The 20213-nt window shown below is 38.9% G+C and overlaps 3 protein-coding genes across 5 annotated transcripts; 2 read left to right on the forward strand and 1 right to left on the reverse strand.

Moving 5' to 3' along the window:
* The first annotated feature begins 2407 nt into the window (after positions 1-2407).
* Positions 2408-7001, forward strand: LOC135124494 (sodium/hydrogen exchanger 10-like). Of its 2 annotated transcripts, XM_064049600.1 has the most exons (13): positions 2408-2588; positions 2636-2867; positions 2914-3210; positions 3268-3991; positions 4044-4425; positions 4477-4811; positions 4928-5430; positions 5484-5732; positions 5787-6060; positions 6108-6356; positions 6410-6548; positions 6729-6866; positions 6920-7001. In XM_064049600.1, the coding sequence occupies exons 1-13, from the start codon at positions 2421-2423 to the stop codon at positions 6992-6994; spliced, it is 3765 nt and encodes a 1254-aa protein (XP_063905670.1). In that variant the 5' UTR covers positions 2408-2420; the 3' UTR covers positions 6995-7001. The 2 variants fall into 2 exon arrangements, with proteins under 2 accessions (XP_063905670.1, XP_063905669.1); XM_064049599.1 differs by having other exon boundaries at positions 5484-6060.
* LOC135124499 (origin recognition complex subunit 6) lies at positions 6984-9461 on the reverse strand. The gene is made up of 5 exons (XM_064049611.1): positions 9307-9461; positions 9133-9256; positions 7480-7721; positions 7253-7431; positions 6984-7198 (listed from the first exon to the last, which is right to left on the reverse strand). The coding sequence occupies exons 1-5, from the start codon at positions 9372-9374 to the stop codon at positions 7077-7079; spliced, it is 735 nt and encodes a 244-aa protein (XP_063905681.1). The 5' UTR covers positions 9375-9461; the 3' UTR covers positions 6984-7076.
* Positions 9462-9544: 83 nt separating this feature from the next.
* Positions 9545-12464, forward strand: LOC135124496 (death domain-associated protein 6-like). Of its 2 annotated transcripts, none has more exons than XM_064049603.1 (7): positions 9545-9999; positions 10056-10076; positions 10267-10305; positions 10492-10560; positions 10606-10683; positions 11049-11105; positions 11152-12464. In XM_064049603.1, the coding sequence occupies exons 1-7, from the start codon at positions 9918-9920 to the stop codon at positions 12273-12275; spliced, it is 1470 nt and encodes a 489-aa protein (XP_063905673.1). In that variant the 5' UTR covers positions 9545-9917; the 3' UTR covers positions 12276-12464. The 2 variants fall into 2 exon arrangements, with proteins under 2 accessions (XP_063905673.1, XP_063905674.1); XM_064049604.1 differs by having other exon boundaries at positions 10615-10683.
* The last annotated feature ends 7749 nt before the right edge of the window (positions 12465-20213 follow it).

A 20213-nucleotide genomic window follows, 5' to 3' on the forward strand; every position in this document is an offset into this window, starting at 1 on the left:
CAGAACATTCGATTATTTGGTCTGCCACTGGTTGTTGAGCAAATATACTGTTACGAAATAAGCCCATACGCCGCCTATGCGTCTTCTAGTATGTACGCGTTGCTTCTCGTATGTAGTCTGACTCATGGGCCGCGCGGATGCAAGCGGAAGTCTCGATTGCGGGCCCAGAAGACTCTCGATACGGCGTTCTGGATCCATCGAGAGGCACGCACAGGTTTAAATAGAGGCCACCGTCGGGAATAGATTCATTCAATCGAATTCAGTCAGCGAGTGTCGAAAATTATTTTGTGCATAATCGTTGTAACAGTTAGTCGTGTAAATACCAGTTATTAAGAAATAAATTATTGAGTTTTACCTACGCCCGATTTCAATCACCCGTACCCACGTGGATTTTATTAGTCTCATTAGACATCCACAGACGACGCCCGTAATGAAAGTATCTGAGGCAAAATTGTTGGCATTAATCCAGTGTCTACGCTAAAAGCGATATAGAGAACCAAAATATTGACGTAGACGACTTCGGAAAGCAGTTGAGCGAATTAATTGTAGTGGGTGAAGGTACACCATACGAGGCAAATCAAGGCCTTAAAGGCAGAAAAAGGAGTCGGGGTGTTAAATTTCTGGAACCGTTAATGAGATAGGATTGCTGCTGTAAATTCCACGACAATATCTTAAGCAGGTACCGGGGGTTGTAAAAGCCGAGAGTTGTGTGCCTACCACCCTTATAGTTGGTACTATTGATTTTTGTACAAAGTTCAAGCAAAACGGTCGCACTGTTTTTATCACTGACCTGATCTTATATCATCAACTTTAGTATTATAAATAGTTGCTTATTTGGTGTCGAACCTCTCCCACAGCGGCTCTGGAGACTCTTCTTTGCTTAGCACCTCTTAACCTTTACATAGAGGAAGCGGCAATGACGACGTCTCTAAGACTTCACTCTCTGGGAGTATGGAACAAACAAGGCCGCACAACGAAGCACACTCGGATCTTAACGGAGGCGTTCAACAGAATACCCTTGTTAAGGATGGGTTGTGACCGAATGGGCACAAAATTAATATATGAGAAGACATATAGAATATCAATGAATGATAATTCAGAAGGACGAGCCGACATAGATATCTATGTCGATGGTGCCAAAACAGATAGTGGTTCAGGAGCCGACATCTACTCCGAACAACTGAACGCACAAATCAGTGTACCTCTCGGCACCCACACGTCTGTCTTACAAACAGAACTGATGGGAATAATACTGGGAGCTAGAATCATTGCTGAACGTGAAATCGGCAACAAATCAATACGCATACTTACTGACAGCAAGTCTGCACTACTAGCCCTGGACAGCTGTATGGTTCGATCCGGGCTGGTTTGGGAGTGCAGACAAACGCTAAAGTATGTAACGCAGAGGAATAGTGGGGAACTTTGTTGGATCAAAGGACACAGTGGCAACGAAGGAAACGAGAGGGCAGATGAGATGGCGAAGCGAGCCGCGCGCATGCCCTTCTGGGGACCCGAACCGGCAATCACGCCTTCGGTCGCCCTCTCGAACGAACTCGTAAAGCAATATACCCAGAGACGCCATGAGCAGATATGGGTGAAGTTGAGCAGCTGTCGGCATAGTAGAGCTTGTATGGCTACACCAGACCGTAAGTTGACGAAATTTTATCTCTCACTTTCAAGGGACAAACTGCGTAAACTGGTAGGATTCCTTACGGGACATTACCAGTTTAACAAACATCTATATACGATAGGGGTGGTAACAGACCCAATCTGTCGTGGATGCAATGAAGAAGAGGAAACAGCTGAGCACATTCTTCGTGAGTGTCCAGCCCTAGCCTCCTACAGGGAATCCATACTAGGGGACATCTAGTATGGCAAATATCAGGGAGTTTCCACCCTCTGCATTACTCAAGTACATTCAAGCAGTTGGGTGGCTTGACGAGTAGAGGAGCGGGAAAACACCCTGATATGGACTTGGGGAAGGTACAATGGGCCCAAAGGCGAGGCCTAAGTGCCGGCTGGCTACGGTCAGCCCCCATAAATTAAGAATCCAGAATCCAGAATCCAGGTGTCGAACCTAAATGCATTTACAAGGACTATTATGCGAATGAGGCTGGCAACCAAAATGGTCGTAGACAGAAAGAATAAGATTACAAATTTAGGTATCTTCGAAACGTCCTTTGTTTCGTCCTCGAGTGAGTTGTCACGAAAACAACAACCGACAGAATAAGAACTATTCGAAATTTGTGTATTTTGAAACAATATTTACGGGAGTCGGCACTTTCTTAATTTTTAGTGCGCTACTTTAATGTATGGATCACATTTCCATTGCGCGTAAATAAATTGATCTGATGTTCGACTTTCCTTGTTGCTTAACGACGCGTCACTTTTGTAGTGTCATTCATACTCTCGTAAAATCGATGCGTCTACCACTAACACCAGTTTTTCTCTTGTTCTTCGTTTGCCTGTCTTTCCAACAAGGCAAGACCGAAGAGAATGTGCTGTACTCAGAAACGACTGTACCCGACAAATACATATTTTTTTTTGGGACGCTCATAATATTCGCCATCTTACATTATTTCATCTTGGTAAGTGTTCACATTTCCAAGCCCTCATCCGCTAACCGAAGCCACAGACTTGGCAGATTGTTGTCCCGACCGCCATCTTTGCTATAATACTAGGGTTATTATGGGGAGTTGGAAGTATATACTACGACTGGATGCACAATGCGAGCCTCATTAACCGGCTCGCAGTTAACTACATGCCGGAGTTTTATTTGCCGGTGATACTCTTCGCGACAGCTTTCTGCTCGGACATTCGCGCATTTCTGAAATGTTTACCACAAATTTTGATCATTTCAATACCAGGTAAGTACTGAAAACAAACGCGACTTTTTCCTAACATTAAACTTAGTTGGAATCATGGCTCTCGCGCCCACCGCACTCTTGATGCGACAGGTGTTGGACTGGGACTTTGCCCATGCTTTTCTTTTGGGCGGGATGTTCCTTCCTATCTATCCAATGGATGTGGTGCGATTTCTTAAAGAAACATCTGTGCATACAAAATACGTATCGATTTTGTTGCAAGGAGAAGCTCTTATAACGATCTCAGTCGCTATGGTAATGTTTAATATCATACGTTTCTACATCACCGGATTCGTCGTTCATTGGTATCAATTCGCGATGTGCCCCATCCGTATGATCGGCATAGGTAAGACTTTCAGCAACAACAAGTTTATCGAGAAGCGCCAGGACCGTCGCTTTTCAGGCATTCCACTGGGCTGCTTCTTTGGAAAATTAAGTACCATCTTCATGAAACTCACTTACAACGACGTCTCTGAACTTATTATGCTCAGTTTCATCGCATGTTATTTGAGTTTTTATGTAGGTGACTACATGGGCAAAGCCGGAGTTGTTACTTGCATCATAACCGGGATCATGATGGGCAAAGAACGTCCAACTCTCACCAAAGAGGTCGAGGACGCTCTCTTAAGCTTTTGGAAGTTGCTCAGTCTTCTCAACAATTGCGCAATCTACATCGCTATCGGACTCCTAATTCCACCGCTCGTCTATGGTTCGCAGCTCAGCGTCAACAAGTATTTCATAGTTTTCGTCACCTACCTGATGGCCAGCATTTGGAGATTTTGCTCCATGTTTTTGTTTTCCCCGATCCTGAGCAGGCTCGGTTATGGAATATCCTTTAAAGGGCTGATCGTTCTCGCTTGGGGAGGAATCAAAAGTCCTCTCGTAACATTTTTCGTTACGTATGTGACCACAATATTAGGACAAAGTGAAAAGACGGACTTGCTCTTCGTACACACTATTGGCGTCTATATTTTGATGTTGCTCGTTAATGCAAGTTTTGTTCCAATCCTGTTCAAAACCCTCGGATTGTCAGATGTGTCGGTCGCGAAGCAGATAAGCATGGGAAACTGCATGAAGTACATACACGAAACCAGATCAAAGGTTGTAGCCATCTTAAAAATGGATAGGTACTAGATTTTCTTTAGAGACACCTACTTTTTTTGATCTTTTGTCTTGAAGATTGCTCTCCGATGCTAACTGGCCGCTCGTGATGAACTCCACTAACTTGAAGCACCCGTACCAAAAGGTATACCAAACGAAGGCTGCCGAGGAAGACGAGGAAGAAGACGAAGATTTTTTCTTAAGATACAAATTCACCTATTGCCCCGACTGCCAAAAACACATACTGAACGAACCTTCAAAGAAAGAGATGAAGGAAATGATGAAAGAAGCGAAGCTGCGTCTGTTGAAACAGAAAAAAGCGGTCTACTCGAGGCAGTACGAAAACGGAATGATTTCGAAGCATGCCTCTAGAATTTTTCAGCAAGCTGTGGAAGTTGCCATGGACAGCGAAGAATTAGCTATCGAACTAGATGGTCTCTTCCAACTCTTCGCTTCGGAGGTTATAACGCGCTGCAGTCGATTTCGTAAACGATTTTTTTTTCTTTTATAGGATCGTTTGCATACGTTTGTACAAAAACGGCTGCAGGGGTTAGTACGAACTCGAGCGGAGATTCTGCATCCTCCACAAAACAAACTAAAATTGTTTTGCTATCGTATAGTTCGTAATCTTGGCTTTTGTGTTTTTATGTATACAGTGGTTTTACTCAATATGATACAGGCTTCAACTAATGCTGACGTAGAACACGACACCTCCATTGACGCAGAAGATATCACTAACAATGTAATAAGAATTCTCTTTCTTGGTACATACATTGCTGAATTTTGTTTAAAAATTATGGCTTACTCATGGTTGAGCCTTAAAAACGGTTTTCAAACATATTTTAAGTAAGTATGTTGGCAAACTTCTAGGAATTCATCCTGCAGGGACGACTGAAAGATATTTTTCACGATCAATCCTGCACGAAAAACGAACCATGAACTAAATTATGGATAACTTGTAGATTGCGAATGAACATAATAGAGTTCGTCATTCTGGTTCACCTACTAATATATTTGATGGCGGAAGCAATACTCATGATGGTCACTGACTTTGTAATAAAATTTTGGTATGTGAGCTTGCTATACAACACATGGTTGTTGATAAGGATGACCCAGATACTGGCGTACTTTAAGATAGAAAAACTTTTCAAAAAAATTGGAAATCGCTTACTAAAGTTCCTGTGTGCCGAGTACGAGAAAAAGAAAGCTCTCGCTTACGAATTAGGCAAGAATTACATTACCGGCGAAGATGAAATCCTGGAGAACCTTCCTCACATGGTCGATAACGACCGGATCCAAGAACAACTCAGAGAAAAAATTGAACAAGAAAAACTGGAAGTTACAACTAAACTAGGACTTCTACAGATAGAAGCGCCTTGGGTGACTTCAACAGTGAAAACGCGGATGGCCGTGAGAACGGTCCTCAACAGCCTGAGAGACGACATCTTCGAACTGAAAGTATCAGGTTGCGGTAAGAGAAAGAAATCGAAACCGATAATTCAGTGCTGGCTTTCTCAGGATGGGTTGACGACGTTGAATGCAACAAGCTGCTCGATGCACTCGCCGAAAAATACAAAACCATAAGCTCAATAGAAAACCAGGAACCGTCGTCACCTAAACTCATCTTCAAGGAAATTCCCTACATATGCGAGAACTCACACATTCAGCGTTACCTATACAGCAACATCTGCACGCGTAAATTCGATCCTGGGAACGTCGTATGTAAAGAAGGGGAACTGGTGGACGGTATTTGCATTCTGATTACAGGTAGACGATCGATCTTAAATTTCTCGACTATTATAATACGCTGTATTACGTTAGGGATGCTTAAAATAAGTTATACGCCAACCAAAGCGGTCATCGAGAAACTGAAAGAGATGGGTTCTATGCCCGTCGTAGACTACCTCTGTCCCACCAGGTACGAAAAAGGCATGGTCGAATACGCCACTCCTGGGAATACCCTTGGCGAACTATCGACCATCACCAATCGGCCTTGCGACGGTACAGTTACTGCCGAAACTCACAGTGAGATCTATCTTATAAAACGCGAAGCAATAAAGGCCGCCATAAAGATGGATCAGGACCCCGTCAGCGGGTATGAAACAAACTCAACCCTCCAGTCGCGACGAAGCTTTTTTTCAGGTTAGAATGCAAAATATGGAAATCTATTAGTTTTCGGAAGGCAGTGACGGTGCTAATGGCGGCCCCCCTTTATCGCTCCCACACACAAGAAACTATTCTATATATTCTAGAGCGCGCCTTCCTTCCTGATCTATCCAACTATAAGACTTTCGTCGTGTCCGACATGATACAAGACATTCTTTTGATCGAAGGGATCGTTGTGGATTTTCACACCAGAGATCTGTACACCGCACCTTGCTATATTCCTAGGTGCGTTTCAAACGAGTGTTTTTGTTTGTTTGTTTAATTTTTCGAAACTTTAGGGCCGTTCAAAAATTGATGTTGCCAACGAACAGTCATCTCAACATCGAAAAATCAGTACCAACGCAATTGTTAGTTATTCCCGCTAAAAATATCGACGAATATGACATGATGATGCAAGAAGAGGAGATGGGCGAATTAGTATGCTCATTAATGTTAACGCACGACCTGGTGGAAGTTAATATTGCTTTTTCACGGCGAGCTATTTCTTTAGTCGTTCTGGTTCGTAGTTTAAGGTTTCGGCAATGACTCGCTGGGCAATATTAACTAAATCGGTTCGACTGCTAGAATGTTGCAATATATCTTGGTTTACAATAATAGGTGAACGCCAACTCTACCAAATGCCTTCGCCACATAATCGAGAAAAAGGCCAAACAAACTAAATATCGTAAAGCCTCGAGGTTTAAAAGATTGCGACAGTTAAGGAGATCGGGTGCCAAAGGTAGTTCAATTACATTCGTACGTTTATAATATATGATTTAAGTACAACTAAACAATAATTCCGCCCGCAGTTGAGTTCGAAATCTGCGTTTTCCAGAATGTCATCCAGGAGTACGAACAGATCGAACTCCTCCGTGCATTTCTAGTAGTAGTTTATTGTATGTTGTTAATGTTACATTTTAATCTTATTTATTAAATTTCATTAAAAAAACATGCAGTAAAAAGTAATCATTCGTTCATTTCTCTTTGTAATATTTCCTCGGACGCTTCCCTCAAGATCCTCTCTCGCCACACTTCGTACTCTTCAGCGACCTCCTCTTTGTCCTTCGCTTTCGTCGTTGCGTATATATCTTAAATACAGCAACATGTAAACTGAAGACGTTACTGTAATCGCATCAACTTACCTTTCTCCTCTATCTTGTCTTCCGTGACTGCACTCTTCTTGATGTTGCGTTTTTTCGTGCCAGACAACCCCACAGCAGCCGCAAATTTACTAAACTCGTCGACTAGTTCGTTCCATTCAGCTACTTTAAGCCGACTTACCAATTTTAAGCTGGTCTTGTCTATTTTAATTCCATTGAGCCTAAGCCAAACTTACAAGTGTAATGAAATACAAAGTGAGTAAAAGTACTTGCAACTTGTGTACACGGCTGCTGCAGCGTACTGCGGATGTTCGATGTCTTTGATCTTTGTGTCTTTTTCCTGGTAGCTTTTTAAAATAGTCAAAGCCATTTCTTTCGCTTCAGGGCAGCTAAATTGTACGCATAACTCGGAGATGCTTATAGGTTTGTCCAAGTTGAGTATTTTCTGGACGTTGTTTAAAGTGTTTTGATATACGGTTTTTCGCAGGCTAGTTAATTTCAGAGCTACTTCCTGAAAACAGTACATCTTGGGTGTCTGCACTTTAATTATCACAAACAAGGACTGTTTAATTCAAATGTAGAAATACTTTTTCAAGTAGTACGTAAAAAATATTAAATTAGACGAAATGGTAAGTAAGGTGTATAATATGTTGCCTATGCAAAAATTGTCAGGCGTGAGCAGATAAAATGAACACCCTGTACACTACTTGTAATTTAAGACAAATAGCCATTACACTTATCAACCTGTAGACATCACGGTGAAACACAAACTAAACTAAAACATGTTTTCTACGAATTGCAATAACCGGATGACAATGCCGACGGTCCAGACTTTTTTATTGCTCTGACTTCCGTTTATTGAATAAAATCCTACATTTTATTTGGTTTTTCGATGCTGTAATTCACATTTGGTTAATTATAACTTTTCTAGATCTAGGGAAGTATTCCCTATGAAATATCGAGAAAATTTATAAGTACCAAATTACCCAATGGACTCCATTACTGTACGTCCTTAGGTTATCCTCGATAAGAAAAACAATTTGAAAGTGTTTATGTTTACACATCGGAAGAATGTCACGTAGAAATTGGTTCGATTTGAATGAGTGCATCCCCTCAAAACAGGGGATAATCCTTTTATGAGGTGGTGGAACAATTTACAAAAAAAAATTCAATAAAAGACAAAGAGATTAAACAAAACTCATGGTACCGCAAATTTTGTAAGCAGGTGAAAGTTAAAGCTCAAATTAAAAGCTTTGATAGTTGAGAGGGTATTAGGGTAGATTCTATATTTTTAAAACAGAATATGTATTAAATTATGTCCAAGAAACAAAAAGGTTAAAAAAGGAATAACATTAAAAGAGTGTAGTTAAAAACTTCCTAACTTTGTTTCTACCAAAATTTTGTCAAAAACTAAATAAAACATGTTAGAAGAAATTTTTTTATACGCAAATTTTCAGAAAGTAGGGCTCAAGTCCAATTAACAAAAAATTAAGAGATTTTGGGAGTAGCATTTGAGAAAATTTTGTCCAAAGGTCACAAAATAAGAAATTTGCAAGCCATACTAAAGAACATCCTCAATTACCGATGAATTAAAAAAAAAAAATAAATAAATAAATAAAAGATTTGGCATGGTAGTTTTTCAAGTTTTGGGCCCAAGGGCGTAAACTCTCCTTGATAACCCAAAGGTTTAAATTCCACCCAATGAAGTTTGAAACTTATGGAATTAATTGTAAATCAATAATTGATCAAAAAATATGTTGAGCAAACGAGGTCAGCACGCGATTTGCAAAATTAGTTCAGCAAATTTAAAAAATAAAGTGTTATAAAATGTCATAATATATTTATCACGTTTTAATACGAAAACTTGATTTAGTATGATAAACATTTAGACCAGTTCTTATGCTCTAAATTTTTTTTCTTACCTGGTCGAAAGGGATACCCAAATTCATGGCAGCTAAATCTAGACAAATGACTACTTTTGCGGTGTCGCTAACTGTTTTTGACGACGGTTTTGAATTGAGAGTGCGAAGAAAGGCATCAGCTTTTCTGAAAACACAAGTTTAAAAATTTGTGCGTGAATTTGAAATGCTACCTACTGAATGGTGGCGGAGTCTCTAATACCCAAGCGTTCACCGTGGGTTAATAATATCTTGTTGTTTGCCATTATATTGTATTTAAACGATAATTACACAGGATCACTCAACTTTTAAAACTTTGAGAGATTTGACGATTTTGACAGTTGCCGGTAATTTGACAACAAGAAGTACCAACCTAAACCTCTGGGTTTGGTTGTTGCTTGTTCTACGAAAAAAACTGTGAGGTTACTCCTATTCGGAGAGCGTAATTCTATATCGGAGTGATTGTGTGATTTTTGACCTCGGAATGGTGTAGTTTATGAATATAAGTTGCATTTTTCGACAAGCAACTGGGCCCTAAAGTAAAGAATCACCTCGTTTTTGATTCGGTCGGAAATTTAATTTAAAAAACGCAAAATTTTTGAGTGCAGGGATTTTCATACTGAATAGTTGGATCGGGGGCTTGGTGACGTCACCAAATGTCATTCCATAGTTTGTGAGGTTATCAACATTCATTTAAAGAACAAATTATTTGCAGTCTACCAAACATGTGTGTACTTGTGTAAACTTTGACAAATGTCGAGTCCTTACTATCAAATAACGTAATTTTTACGTAACTCAAAAGTACAAGCATGTCTGATGATATAATTTTACTGTCTTCGGATGATGAATGTGAGAGCCCTCCACCAAAGAAAATTAAACCGGCCGGCTTTGGTAAGACTACACAGACTGAAGTTTTTGTTTTTATAATAAATTGGGGTATTTTTTAGAATTTGATGTCTTTGAAAAGTGTAAGTATGAGAGGGAAATTTGGTACTGCAAGTACAGTTTTTTCATGAATTTATCAATGAAATTTTCACTGAATATAGGCAACTTTGAAGTTATTCTGTTTATAAATAAGTGTAATTAATCATGGATGGATTTGTGTGCATTCAAATAATAAAAATTTTTATTATTATTAATTTTATCCCTTTGTTTCAGTAAATAAGCTTACAGACATTATAGCGGTTCCATGTCCAGGTACGAAAATAAATCTCAGTTTTTGTCATAAGGTGACGTTTCTGATCTGTGGCTTTAATTAAGTCTTTTGACATTCATGGTACCCAGTTGTAAAAAATTTTAAACATTGTAAATTCAGAATTCACAAACGTCAGCTTATAAAAGTCAATTAGATAAAAAGATAATTTGTGTAAATACGTTTTTTAGAGAAAAAACAGTTTGTGCAAAAGATTGAAGAAAGTCGTCTTACCATCGTCATTGAAAGCGACGAAAAAAGTATAGTTTTATGATCGTTGATCTTCACTTTAAAATTGTTAACAGACTTTGCAGGTAAAGAAAACGAAAACAACATTGTCAATCTCACAGATGAGTCCTTGGAAGAGTGCGCTGATGAACAAAGTGAGTATACAGAGTCATTATACACCGTTATGTACAAGTATGTCTTGTATTATTACTATATCTATAGCAATTGATGTTTTTTTTTCGGAATAATTAACTCAAATAGATTGTTAATGACCTAAGCTATTTTTACAATTTATGTTTTAATGTACCAGTTTGTGTACTACATACTGCAAGATTCACGAGTGAAATCCATGACAACCGAATATAGTTCTAATTTGCATTTTGCATAAACTTTTTACTTTTTGTGGGGGAGTGTTGTGACGGCCTGCCTGAAATGCAAATTTGTTTTAAATGCCCCGATAATAAAAAAAAAAATCTGTAACTACGTCGCAGTATGTTGATATTTGTATTTTATTCAACAGAAGATGTCAATACTAGCAGCGACTGCCTGATCGTGGCCTCCGACTCGGAAACAGAAGGTAAAACGTCTTCTCAGTCACCCAGAAACTAACCTATCCCTTTCAGAAAATCTAGCGCCTCCACCGAACCCGTCCTCCCCCAAACAACCCGACCAAAACCGCGAAGAGCAAAACGGAATCGAGCAAAACGGCCACGCAAATCACGAAACTTCCCCCGAACTAGAGCCAAAACCAGCGCTCAAGACCAGCACGGTCGAAAACGACGACCTCTTGAACAGACCGTCAACGTCGAAAGCGTCGGACGCTCACAAACTCCTGGACGAGTTTCTCGAAACTTGCGCCAAGTCGCTAAAAGGCTCGAAATACGAAAGCAAAGTGCTGCCCAAGTTCCCGAAAATAAAGAACAACTTCGATAAGTGCGACAGCATACATGGGGAACCTAACTTGAGGAAGATGCTGCAGGAGTACATATCCACGGCGAAGATTTCGGCACCCGAGGCCGTCGTGGCTTTCCAGAGGATGTACTCGTATTTGTTGGACAATATCAACGGGGACGCGATCGAAGTGCCCGAGGAGCATCTCAAGAAGTTGAAGATTTTGGAGAAGACTTGCAAGAAATTGTTGAAAAGACTGAAGATTTTGGAGAATGCTGAAGTGAATTTTGAGGACGAGGACGATTCGACGTATATGCAGATCGATAGGTACTCGAAAAGACTGAATCAGGTGTATGCCAAGTACTGCCAACTGTTGGAAAGGAGTCCGTATGCTGGGCGGTTGCTGCACGAGAGGATCCAGTTCGTGTCTTCCAAGTATAACGAAATTAACAGGGCTATCACCAAGTCGTACAAAAACAACAAATTCCCGAGTTACCACGAAATTGAGAAATGTATACGAAAATGTGTTGCGAAACACAACCTAGGCTTATCAGAAGGGGAAATTAAAGAAGAGAGTAAGCAGTGTTTTACGAAGATGGGGAACCTGTTGCAGATGAGACGGAAAAAGGAGCTGTACGAAGTACATTGCGGATTTATCGCTTTGAACGAAGACCCCGCAAATACGGATGAAAACCTAAAATCCAAATTGCAGGACAGTTTACAGGAAGGTGACAAGAAAATGAAGCAAGTCGTTGACAAATACGCGCAAATGCAAGAAAATAATGTCAGTGTCGAGCTGAGTGAAGACAGTGACGATAGCAATTATAAAGAAAGTGATAGCGAACCGGAAGTGTAATTTAGGAACGTGTCAGCGATTTGTTTTTATATATGTAACTATTTGAATTAGTAACGAATGTTTGGAAGTGTTTTCACGTGTTTGTTTGGTTTTTTCATCAGATAAATTATGTTTTGTAAGTAGTCTCAACTGTGTGACCATTTGAAAAAAGAAATTAAAAAGGTACTTTTTTAAAGGAGATTAAATTGACACGACTTTTTATTTTTCACACCGTATTTCTTCCAGGTGTAATCTTGAAAGTAGCGACTATATCTGAGGCGCATTTTACATTTTTGGATAATGGACGAAAAGTTTGAGAAAGGAGGCTGTTGTATCACAGTTCGTTTTTCAAATAAGTGGCACATTGACACACAAACGGTTACTCTTTAATGTTTTATTTATTGTTTTCAGGCTTATTTGTCCATGATAATTTAGTAGAAAAACTATCGTGTTTACGTCATGGTTTTGGCGGGATTTTTAAAAATCGCAATCCGACCGGTGACAGGCAGAGGACGCAAAATATCTACTGCTACTCTTTCAAAGGGGACCCGACATTAAATTGTTGCATTCTGGTTTGATTGCGAGTAATTGGCCATTTTCGAGAGTTGCAAACGTCACATGTTCTACAATAATCTTCCACATTTTCTCTACATTGTGATAACCCAAACTTCCCGCCTTAAAATTTGACCTTGAAACAGTTTGAAAGGCCCGCGAAAAATTCAAAAATTCAAAGTTTGGCCTTGGCTGTGATCGTCTAACAAATGAGAACCTACGTTGTGTGTTTTTTTTTTTTTTTGTTTTGAAAAATGGCGGGAAGAAGTTCTTTCATACAAGTGCATACACTGTCGAGAGCGCAAGAAATAATTAACAGAAATTGTTTTGGAGGGGGGGAAACGGCACCACCCTCACAGGGGGAAATACGCTGCGAAGATTTACCCCTCAGCGCAAAAACCCCCTTGGTTTTATTCCCGGACGACATTTTATTACATTTCAAACACCTTAAGATATTTGAAAGAAAAACACTCGCGAATTGACAGACATACACATACGAAAACCGAACAAATACAAACCCCTACACATATGTAAATTGGATGGCAGAACCCGAATCATTATAAGAGTGTGGCGATCGAACAAAATATAGAACAAAATATATCAATTTCATTTACGAGCACAGCAAAATACCCAGAGGGGGCGTTGTAGCGCAAGTAGAGTTTGGGACTCCTGATCGTCACTGTTCTCCCCCACGACGGTGATTCTATCTACACCAACGCCTGCTCACACGCATCTCTCCATTACGAACGTGCCCTGCGAAACGAGGCGGTTACGATCGCAGATCCGTAGTGGGGTCCCGGCTATCACGAAACCGGCAGCGTTAAAAACCCGCGATCGCCCCCTGAAGCTATACAACACCCGCGGACTTGTGCAGGTGACGCGATTGATCCCGTCAGTTTGAGAAGGAGTCGCGCGCCCCACGTACACTACGAGTTATGTGTTATTTACCTTCAATTCCATTTAAATGTTCAATCTCTATGACTCTAATATTAAATGACAACCGAACAAGTGTTAAAGTTTCAACAAAGAGCAATAAACAACATTTAAATTCGCCACACACTCTTACGAAAATTCAACAACAAATAATTCTTAATTGAGATTAAATTTGGACATCAGATAATTTATATGAGAGAAACATTCACCAACAAACATTTACAAGATCAAAACTTAGCAAAGATTTAAAAAAACAAGATCTGGTGTGAAATAAGCTTGTGCAAATAAAATATCATGTTAGGTCAAAACTGCAGAGCATGGAAATTTACGTTCAATTCAAATTATACAGCAAGGAAAATTACTGAAGCTAAAACTGTGAGACAAAGACAAATTGCATGAGGTGAAAGATTGTAAAGTTAACAGATTTACATGTGATTAATATTAATTCGTGTCCAGTCAAGTTATTGGTTAAAATTCAAACGTGAAATTATTTAAATGCATTGTGGGCCATTATTACACATACATTTCCCCAAACAAAACACATAAACAAACATGGCAGACAAGCTGCAGTTGCAAAATGGCGTTGGACGAATTCGTCATTCCAAATAATAGGCGTCGAAAATATGCGATGCAAAATACGATGAATCCTGTGGCGTTGTATAAACGATGGGCTAAATAAAAGGAATAGAAGGCACGTCCCCCCATGACCCACAATGTTTGTTAATTTGTTCAATAGATTCAGTTAAAACATGTGCTCGTTTAAAAGAAACAAAATGGACGCTTCAAAATGGCCGCTGCCTGAACAAAGAACGGTGAAAATAACAACTCGTTTGCCGCCATCCAAAATACAGATTTCACAAATATAGCTAAATAAAGCATGGCCCGAACTAGAAATCACTTCCTGTAAAGCCCTACTGCAACGGATTTTAAATGAAAGGTAAAAAAAAAACGAGATTAGTGGAAAAAACAAGCGCACGCGTCGCTGCGTCACGAGGTCAGAAGCATCGTCGGGGCTTGAAATTCGCCGCGAAACAGGTGTTCAAAACATACCTCTCCAAAGATGCGAAGATTTCGACACGGCTTACCGCCAAAAGGAACGCAAAAACCTCGTCGTAAGAACGATGAGAAATCAGGAACACCCAATGGCTCAACGGTGGCTGCTAGGTTTTCCAATGGAACTGGATCAACACTGGAAAAACAAAACACAACAGCAAAAGGCACAGAATAATTCACAATTAAAAATACAACCTGTTGCTCGAAGCGCTCGAAAAGAAGTCGTCTGTTCTCTCCAAGCGATCAAAAGGAAGTGGGTGATCTTACACGAGACAAAAACACCCTAACATTTGCGCATGTCTGTTTCTTTGGGGTTGGTTGCCAACCTTCTTTTCTTCTTCTCACCAACTGTTTCTTGCGCGCGCGAAATTCATTTGAAATTTAAAAATTCGAATTGGATCCTTACAACATCCTCTCCAATAAAATCGATCCTGAACTTTTCTTAATTACACCCAAGTGTCCACCGTAATCCGTAATCGCTACTGTGTAACTGCTTGATAAGTTCAGTTTGTAGAGCAAAAGGTACCACCAGTTTCTGTACCATTGGCGTTCTCGCACAGACGATACAGTACACTCACCTGAACCAAGGACTCCCATTGCGCCAAATATGCTTAAAAAAAATTTCAAATCAAGAAAACCGTTAAACCTAGGCAATCATGTGCAAATTTAGTTCTCCTATGGGAATTTCTGAGTAGTTTCTAGTGAGAGGGTTGGTAGAGGGTGGCTTGGTTTTGTAGAAAAGGGTAGGTGACGCGTCACTGTTGTTTTGTTTTGGTGAGTGAAAACACGCGGTAAGGAGACTAGATTAAATTTAGTTGGTTTGGTAGTTAATAAAAGGGGGAAGTCTTTGTTTAACGAAAATTAATCGAACCAATGACGAAGCCACAGCTTCCCCAACACGCGTAGCTAATTCTTGCGGTTTTTCCAAGCGGAAATAAGTGAATTTTGAACCGACGCCAACATGTGGTGTAAATTGGTTTTATTGTTTGTAAATTCACAGTTCATGTTAGGATTTTAATCGTTAACTAATTCTACCACAATTTAACAGTCAGGAATTTGTTTAGATCACGTACTTGCTAGGAGATTTCATGAGATTCACTTAGTCAGGACTCATCCTTTGTTTATCAAGTTATAAATAAGGGTTTCTGGATTGCTAATAGTTCATTTACAGCAGTTAAATCAATCTAATGTTGTTCTACTCTGGGAAAAGGACCGTGAAAGTGCGGTAGAATTCATATCGTGAACTGAGGTATCGGGGGGATTAAACTTTTCCCCTTAGGCAGTTATCATCGTTATCATCATCAACTCATCAAGACATACTTATTTCTCGCGACGTTGGAAATTGCATCGCCGACAGTCCACGATATAAACCCTCAAAGCTAATTGTTTTAAGTAACCAGTCTCTTGGATCAACGCATAATTTAACATCATGTAAATTCTTCGTTTTAATCGTTGATAAAGTGTGGCATAATTTAACTTCAGTAATTTTCTATGTTTTATAATTTAAATTGAACGGAACTTTTCATGCTCTGCAGTTACTAACCTCACGTAAGTTTTTGTTTGTACAAGTTTTACTTCACACCAAATCTTTTTTTTTGTTTTTTATAAATCTCTGCTAGTTTTTTTTTACCTTAGATGACCGAATTTGAATCAAATTTTGCGCTGAAATTAATTAACATCGACGTAAAATCACATTTGAATAATTTGAATTTGAAAAAAAATTCAATCAAAAAAATATCGTTAAACACAGGCAACCATGTGCACGTTAGCACTTTCGGATAGTGGGTAGTCCTGCTGGGGATTTTAGTTAGAGGGTTCGTAGAAAATGGCGTCTTGGTAGAGAGGTGAAAGCGTCATTGCTGGTTTGGTTCTGTGTGTGCGGGCATGATGAAAAAGACGTTGTAAGTTAGCTAGGTTAAATTAGTTGGCTTGGTAGTTAATAAAAGGGAGGAAGCCTTTGTTTAACGACAATTAATCGTAACGACGACAACACCACCGTTTTCCTCAACACGGACAGCTAATTCTTGGGGCTTCCTAATCGGAAAAAGTGCTAATTTTTGACCGACGCTACACGTGCTGTAAATTTGTTTTATTGTTTGGAAATTCACCGATCAGGTTAAGATTTTAATCATTAACTGGTTCTAACACAATTTAACAGACATTAGATTTGTTTAGACAAACACTTGCTAGGAGATTTCATGAAATTCACTCGTTTGATTTTGTTTGTCTAATTACGAATATCGTTTCTGGATGCCAATACAAAAGTGTTACATTATAACTAGAGAGCGGATTTTATGAAATTTGCATATCCGTTATTTTTTGCATATAAGTCTTGATATTTAATATGTGAACGAATCATGCTAATTCAAAATGAATACAGCTATAAAAAAATTGCATATTTGCATATATTTGGCTTCTGCTGCATATTTCACGGAACGGGTGCATATTTTGCATTTTTATCAATTTTTGTGCTAATTTGAAAAAAAAATTATTGATGTCATTCTATCGGCATTTTTCTAGAAAGACGAAATTTTATGGATCATATTGCAAATATTGTCCTGAGCTTCAAATAACTAGGAAAGGTTTGGGTTTTATGGTAGTTTGGAGACACCACTGGGTGTTAAGCCATCCTTCCAGGTAAATTCGCGCCCTAATTACTTTTGGAAATACCGTTCATTCCCAATATTTTTATTCGTTAGTTAAGTGGTACGTTTAGTGGTCGAAGGGACCTTATACTATTATTTTTCATCGTGAGTTTGTATTGAAAGCATTTAAAGGGATACAGGTGTATCAATATGTCGAAGATAACTCAAATTAATTTATGGATTAAACCTTTCCCTGAACTTATTCTTCAAGAACGAACTGTGTTTTGTCGCGTCTGCCCTAAACCGGTATGTATTTTTACATATGTGGACGTAGTACGCAGTTTTTCTATTTACAAATACATATACTTACTTTAGAATCACCGGAAAAACTTTTTGTTAGAATATTTCGAAAAATATCTAAAAACAAATTGTTACCAAAATAGTAATTAAATAGTGGATTACTACTATTTTTTAATTTGTTCCATTTATACATATTTATTTTTTAGTATAAGAATATTATCTTTAAAAACGTGATTTATGTGTTAGTGAGATGTAATTAAACACTTCGCAATGTGATTTATCGTATGTATTTTTTGTAATAAAACGTAAGCTCGGGAACCCTGTTTTTGTGTTTTATAAATAAATTTAGTTTGTTTTTTTTTATTTTTGAAGCATATGCATCTGCATATCTCTGCATATATTAAGAAAGTTATTGCATATTTCCATAAAATTGGTGCATATCATATGATCATATTTCTCAAAATTTTGGTGCATATTTTCCGCTCTCTAATTATAACACTTCTTAAAATCTTCACACAAGATTGCTAATAGTTCATTAACGGCAGTTAAATTAACAAAATTCATAATATCGTGAACTGACGGGGGCATTAAAGATTTCTCTCCTTAGGTAGTTGACTTCGTTGTTATCATCATCAGACCTATTTTCTCGTAACGTTTAAGATTACATCACCGAGACCTATTTCCTCGCTACGTTTAAGATCACATCACCGAGACCTATTTCCTCGCGACGTTAAAGATTGATTACATCACCTAGACCTATTCTCTTGCAACGTAGAAAATTACATCACCGAGGCATTTCCTCGCAACGTGGAAAATTACATCACCGACCGAGACGCTTATTCCTAGCAACGCTGACTGGATATTTTTGTGTTTATTTATCATGTGCTTTGTTTGGGGTAAACAGTTTACGATATAAACCGTCAGCAGGGCCGTCAGGCAGTGGCGTAGCTAACTTCCATTTGCGCTCCCCCGTAATTTATAGTAAGCGCCTCCATACACCAAATTTAAAAAGTAATACAAACATGTACTTACTCGTTTGGACATTTTAAAAAAATATATCGGTTACGGTATGGTCTGCGCCCCCCGCATTGCGGGGTCTGCGGGGGTTCTATTTACGCCACTGCCGTCAGAACAAATTGTTTTAGCAACTAATCACTTGGATCATCATGGCATAATGTAACATCATATAAATTCTTTGTTTGAATCGTTGATAAAGTGTGGCATAATTGAACATAAGGTAAACTCTTTGTTTGAAGCGTTGATAAAGTGTGGCAAATATTCATCTCATGTACAGTAAGTACACTACATCAGTATCTAAAAAAATTTTATTGGTATTTCAAAGTTAACTATGAATGCAACCCTGGATGTTTCTAGCCCACTATACACTGGCGGCACGCTCCTTTTATTGGCGTCATTATCCCCCTGCATTGTTCGATAATCCTTCAAAGCAGCGGTTGTAAAATTTTACTAGGTACTGATAAAGTGTAGAAACTGTAAATTTGTTAACTTTGTAATTTTCACCTCATACAATTTTTCTCTATCTCACAATTTTAACTTTAGTAAGTTTCTTTGTGGTATAATTTAAATTGAACGTAAATTTTCATGCTCTGCGGTTTCTAACCTCACGTAATATTTTATCTTCACAGGTTACTTCACACCAGATCTTTTTTGTTTTTTTATCTTTGCTGTAAATATTTTGTTGATAAATGTTTCCATCGTATAAATTATCTGACGTCCAATTTTAATCTCACATAAGAATTATTTGTTGTTTAAAATTTCACAAGATTATATGGGGAAATTAAATGTTGTTTATTGCTCTTTTTGATCACTTGTTCAGTTGTCGTTAACATCAGAGTCATAGAAATTGAACATTTAAAATGGATTTGAGGTAAATAACACCGAAATACGTGGCAGAAGCGGAGTGTGCGGTTCCTAGTCGAGCTAGCGAGATTTATTGCGTCATCTGCACAAAAGACGCAGATTTAGACTAGAAGTCCGGGGAGCGGTCGGGATGACGTGCGCTGTCAGCTTATTTATAGCCGTGATTTCCAACCACGAGTTTGCGACCGTAACGGCCTGCTCACGCGGCACGTTTCTTCGTGATAGAGGGGTGCTGGGCGGCATGCTTGCCGATAGAATAGAATCACGTCGTGGGGGGAGAACAGCCACAACCAGGAGCCCCAAACTCCGCTCGTGCTAAAACGCCCGCTATGGGTAATTTTGCTGTGCTCTAGAATGAAATTAATATAGTTCGATCACCACACACTTGTAGAACTTTGGTGCAGCTGTCGCTGTGTGTCCCGCGGCATAGTTTTTATTAAAATTCTGTTCTCTTGTTGAATACCAAAATTTAAATTTGCCGCCACACGTCCATAATAACTTGCGTATTGCATCCAGTAATTCAGATTTTTCTTTGTTTTCATTAAATTTGTGATATTCAAATATTTGCATTGCTTCAGAACGTTTGATTTGGTTTCACTCAAAGTTAGGCAAGTTTTTTCTTGGTAGCTGAGCATTAAAGAGGCGTTTTTTTTCT

Source organism: Zophobas morio, unplaced genomic scaffold (genome assembly GCF_036711695.1).
Source record: "Zophobas morio isolate AGI-343-1 ecotype UQ-CSIRO unplaced genomic scaffold, CSIRO_AGI_Zmor_V1 ptg000007l, whole genome shotgun sequence".
Lineage (NCBI taxonomy): Eukaryota > Metazoa > Arthropoda > Insecta > Coleoptera > Tenebrionidae > Zophobas > Zophobas morio.

What these genes read in the sequence shown, in the direction of transcription:
- LOC135124494 (XM_064049599.1), top strand. Translation starts at nt 2,421, where the DNA reads ATGCGTCTACCACTAACACCAGTTTTTCTCTTGTTCTTCGTTTGCCTG. An exon ending in GCCATCTTAAAAATGGATAG is followed by an intron (nt 3,992 to 4,043) that starts GTACTAGATTTT and finishes TTTGTCTTGAAG; the next exon opens with ATTGCTCTCCGATGCTAACT. An exon ending in GCACCTTGCTATATTCCTAG is followed by an intron (nt 6,357 to 6,409) that starts GTGCGTTTCAAA and finishes TCGAAACTTTAG; the next exon opens with GGCCGTTCAAAAATTGATGT.
- LOC135124499 (XM_064049611.1), bottom strand. Translation starts at nt 9,374, where the DNA reads ATGGCAAACAACAAGATATTATTAACCCACGGTGAACGCTTGGGTATT. An exon ending in AGAGACTCCGCCACCATTCA is followed by an intron (nt 9,257 to 9,306) that starts GTAGGTAGCATT and finishes TTGTGTTTTCAG; the next exon opens with AAAAGCTGATGCCTTTCTTC. An exon ending in GCCGTGTACACAAGTTGCAA is followed by an intron (nt 7,432 to 7,479) that starts GTACTTTTACTC and finishes AGTTTGGCTTAG; the next exon opens with GCTCAATGGAATTAAAATAG.
- LOC135124496 (XM_064049603.1), top strand. Translation starts at nt 9,918, where the DNA reads ATGTCTGATGATATAATTTTACTGTCTTCGGATGATGAATGTGAGAGC. An exon ending in AATTAAACCGGCCGGCTTTG is followed by an intron (nt 10,000 to 10,055) that starts GTAAGACTACAC and finishes GGTATTTTTTAG; the next exon opens with AATTTGATGTCTTTGAAAAG. An exon ending in AGAGTGCGCTGATGAACAAA is followed by an intron (nt 10,684 to 11,048) that starts GTGAGTATACAG and finishes TTTATTCAACAG; the next exon opens with AAGATGTCAATACTAGCAGC.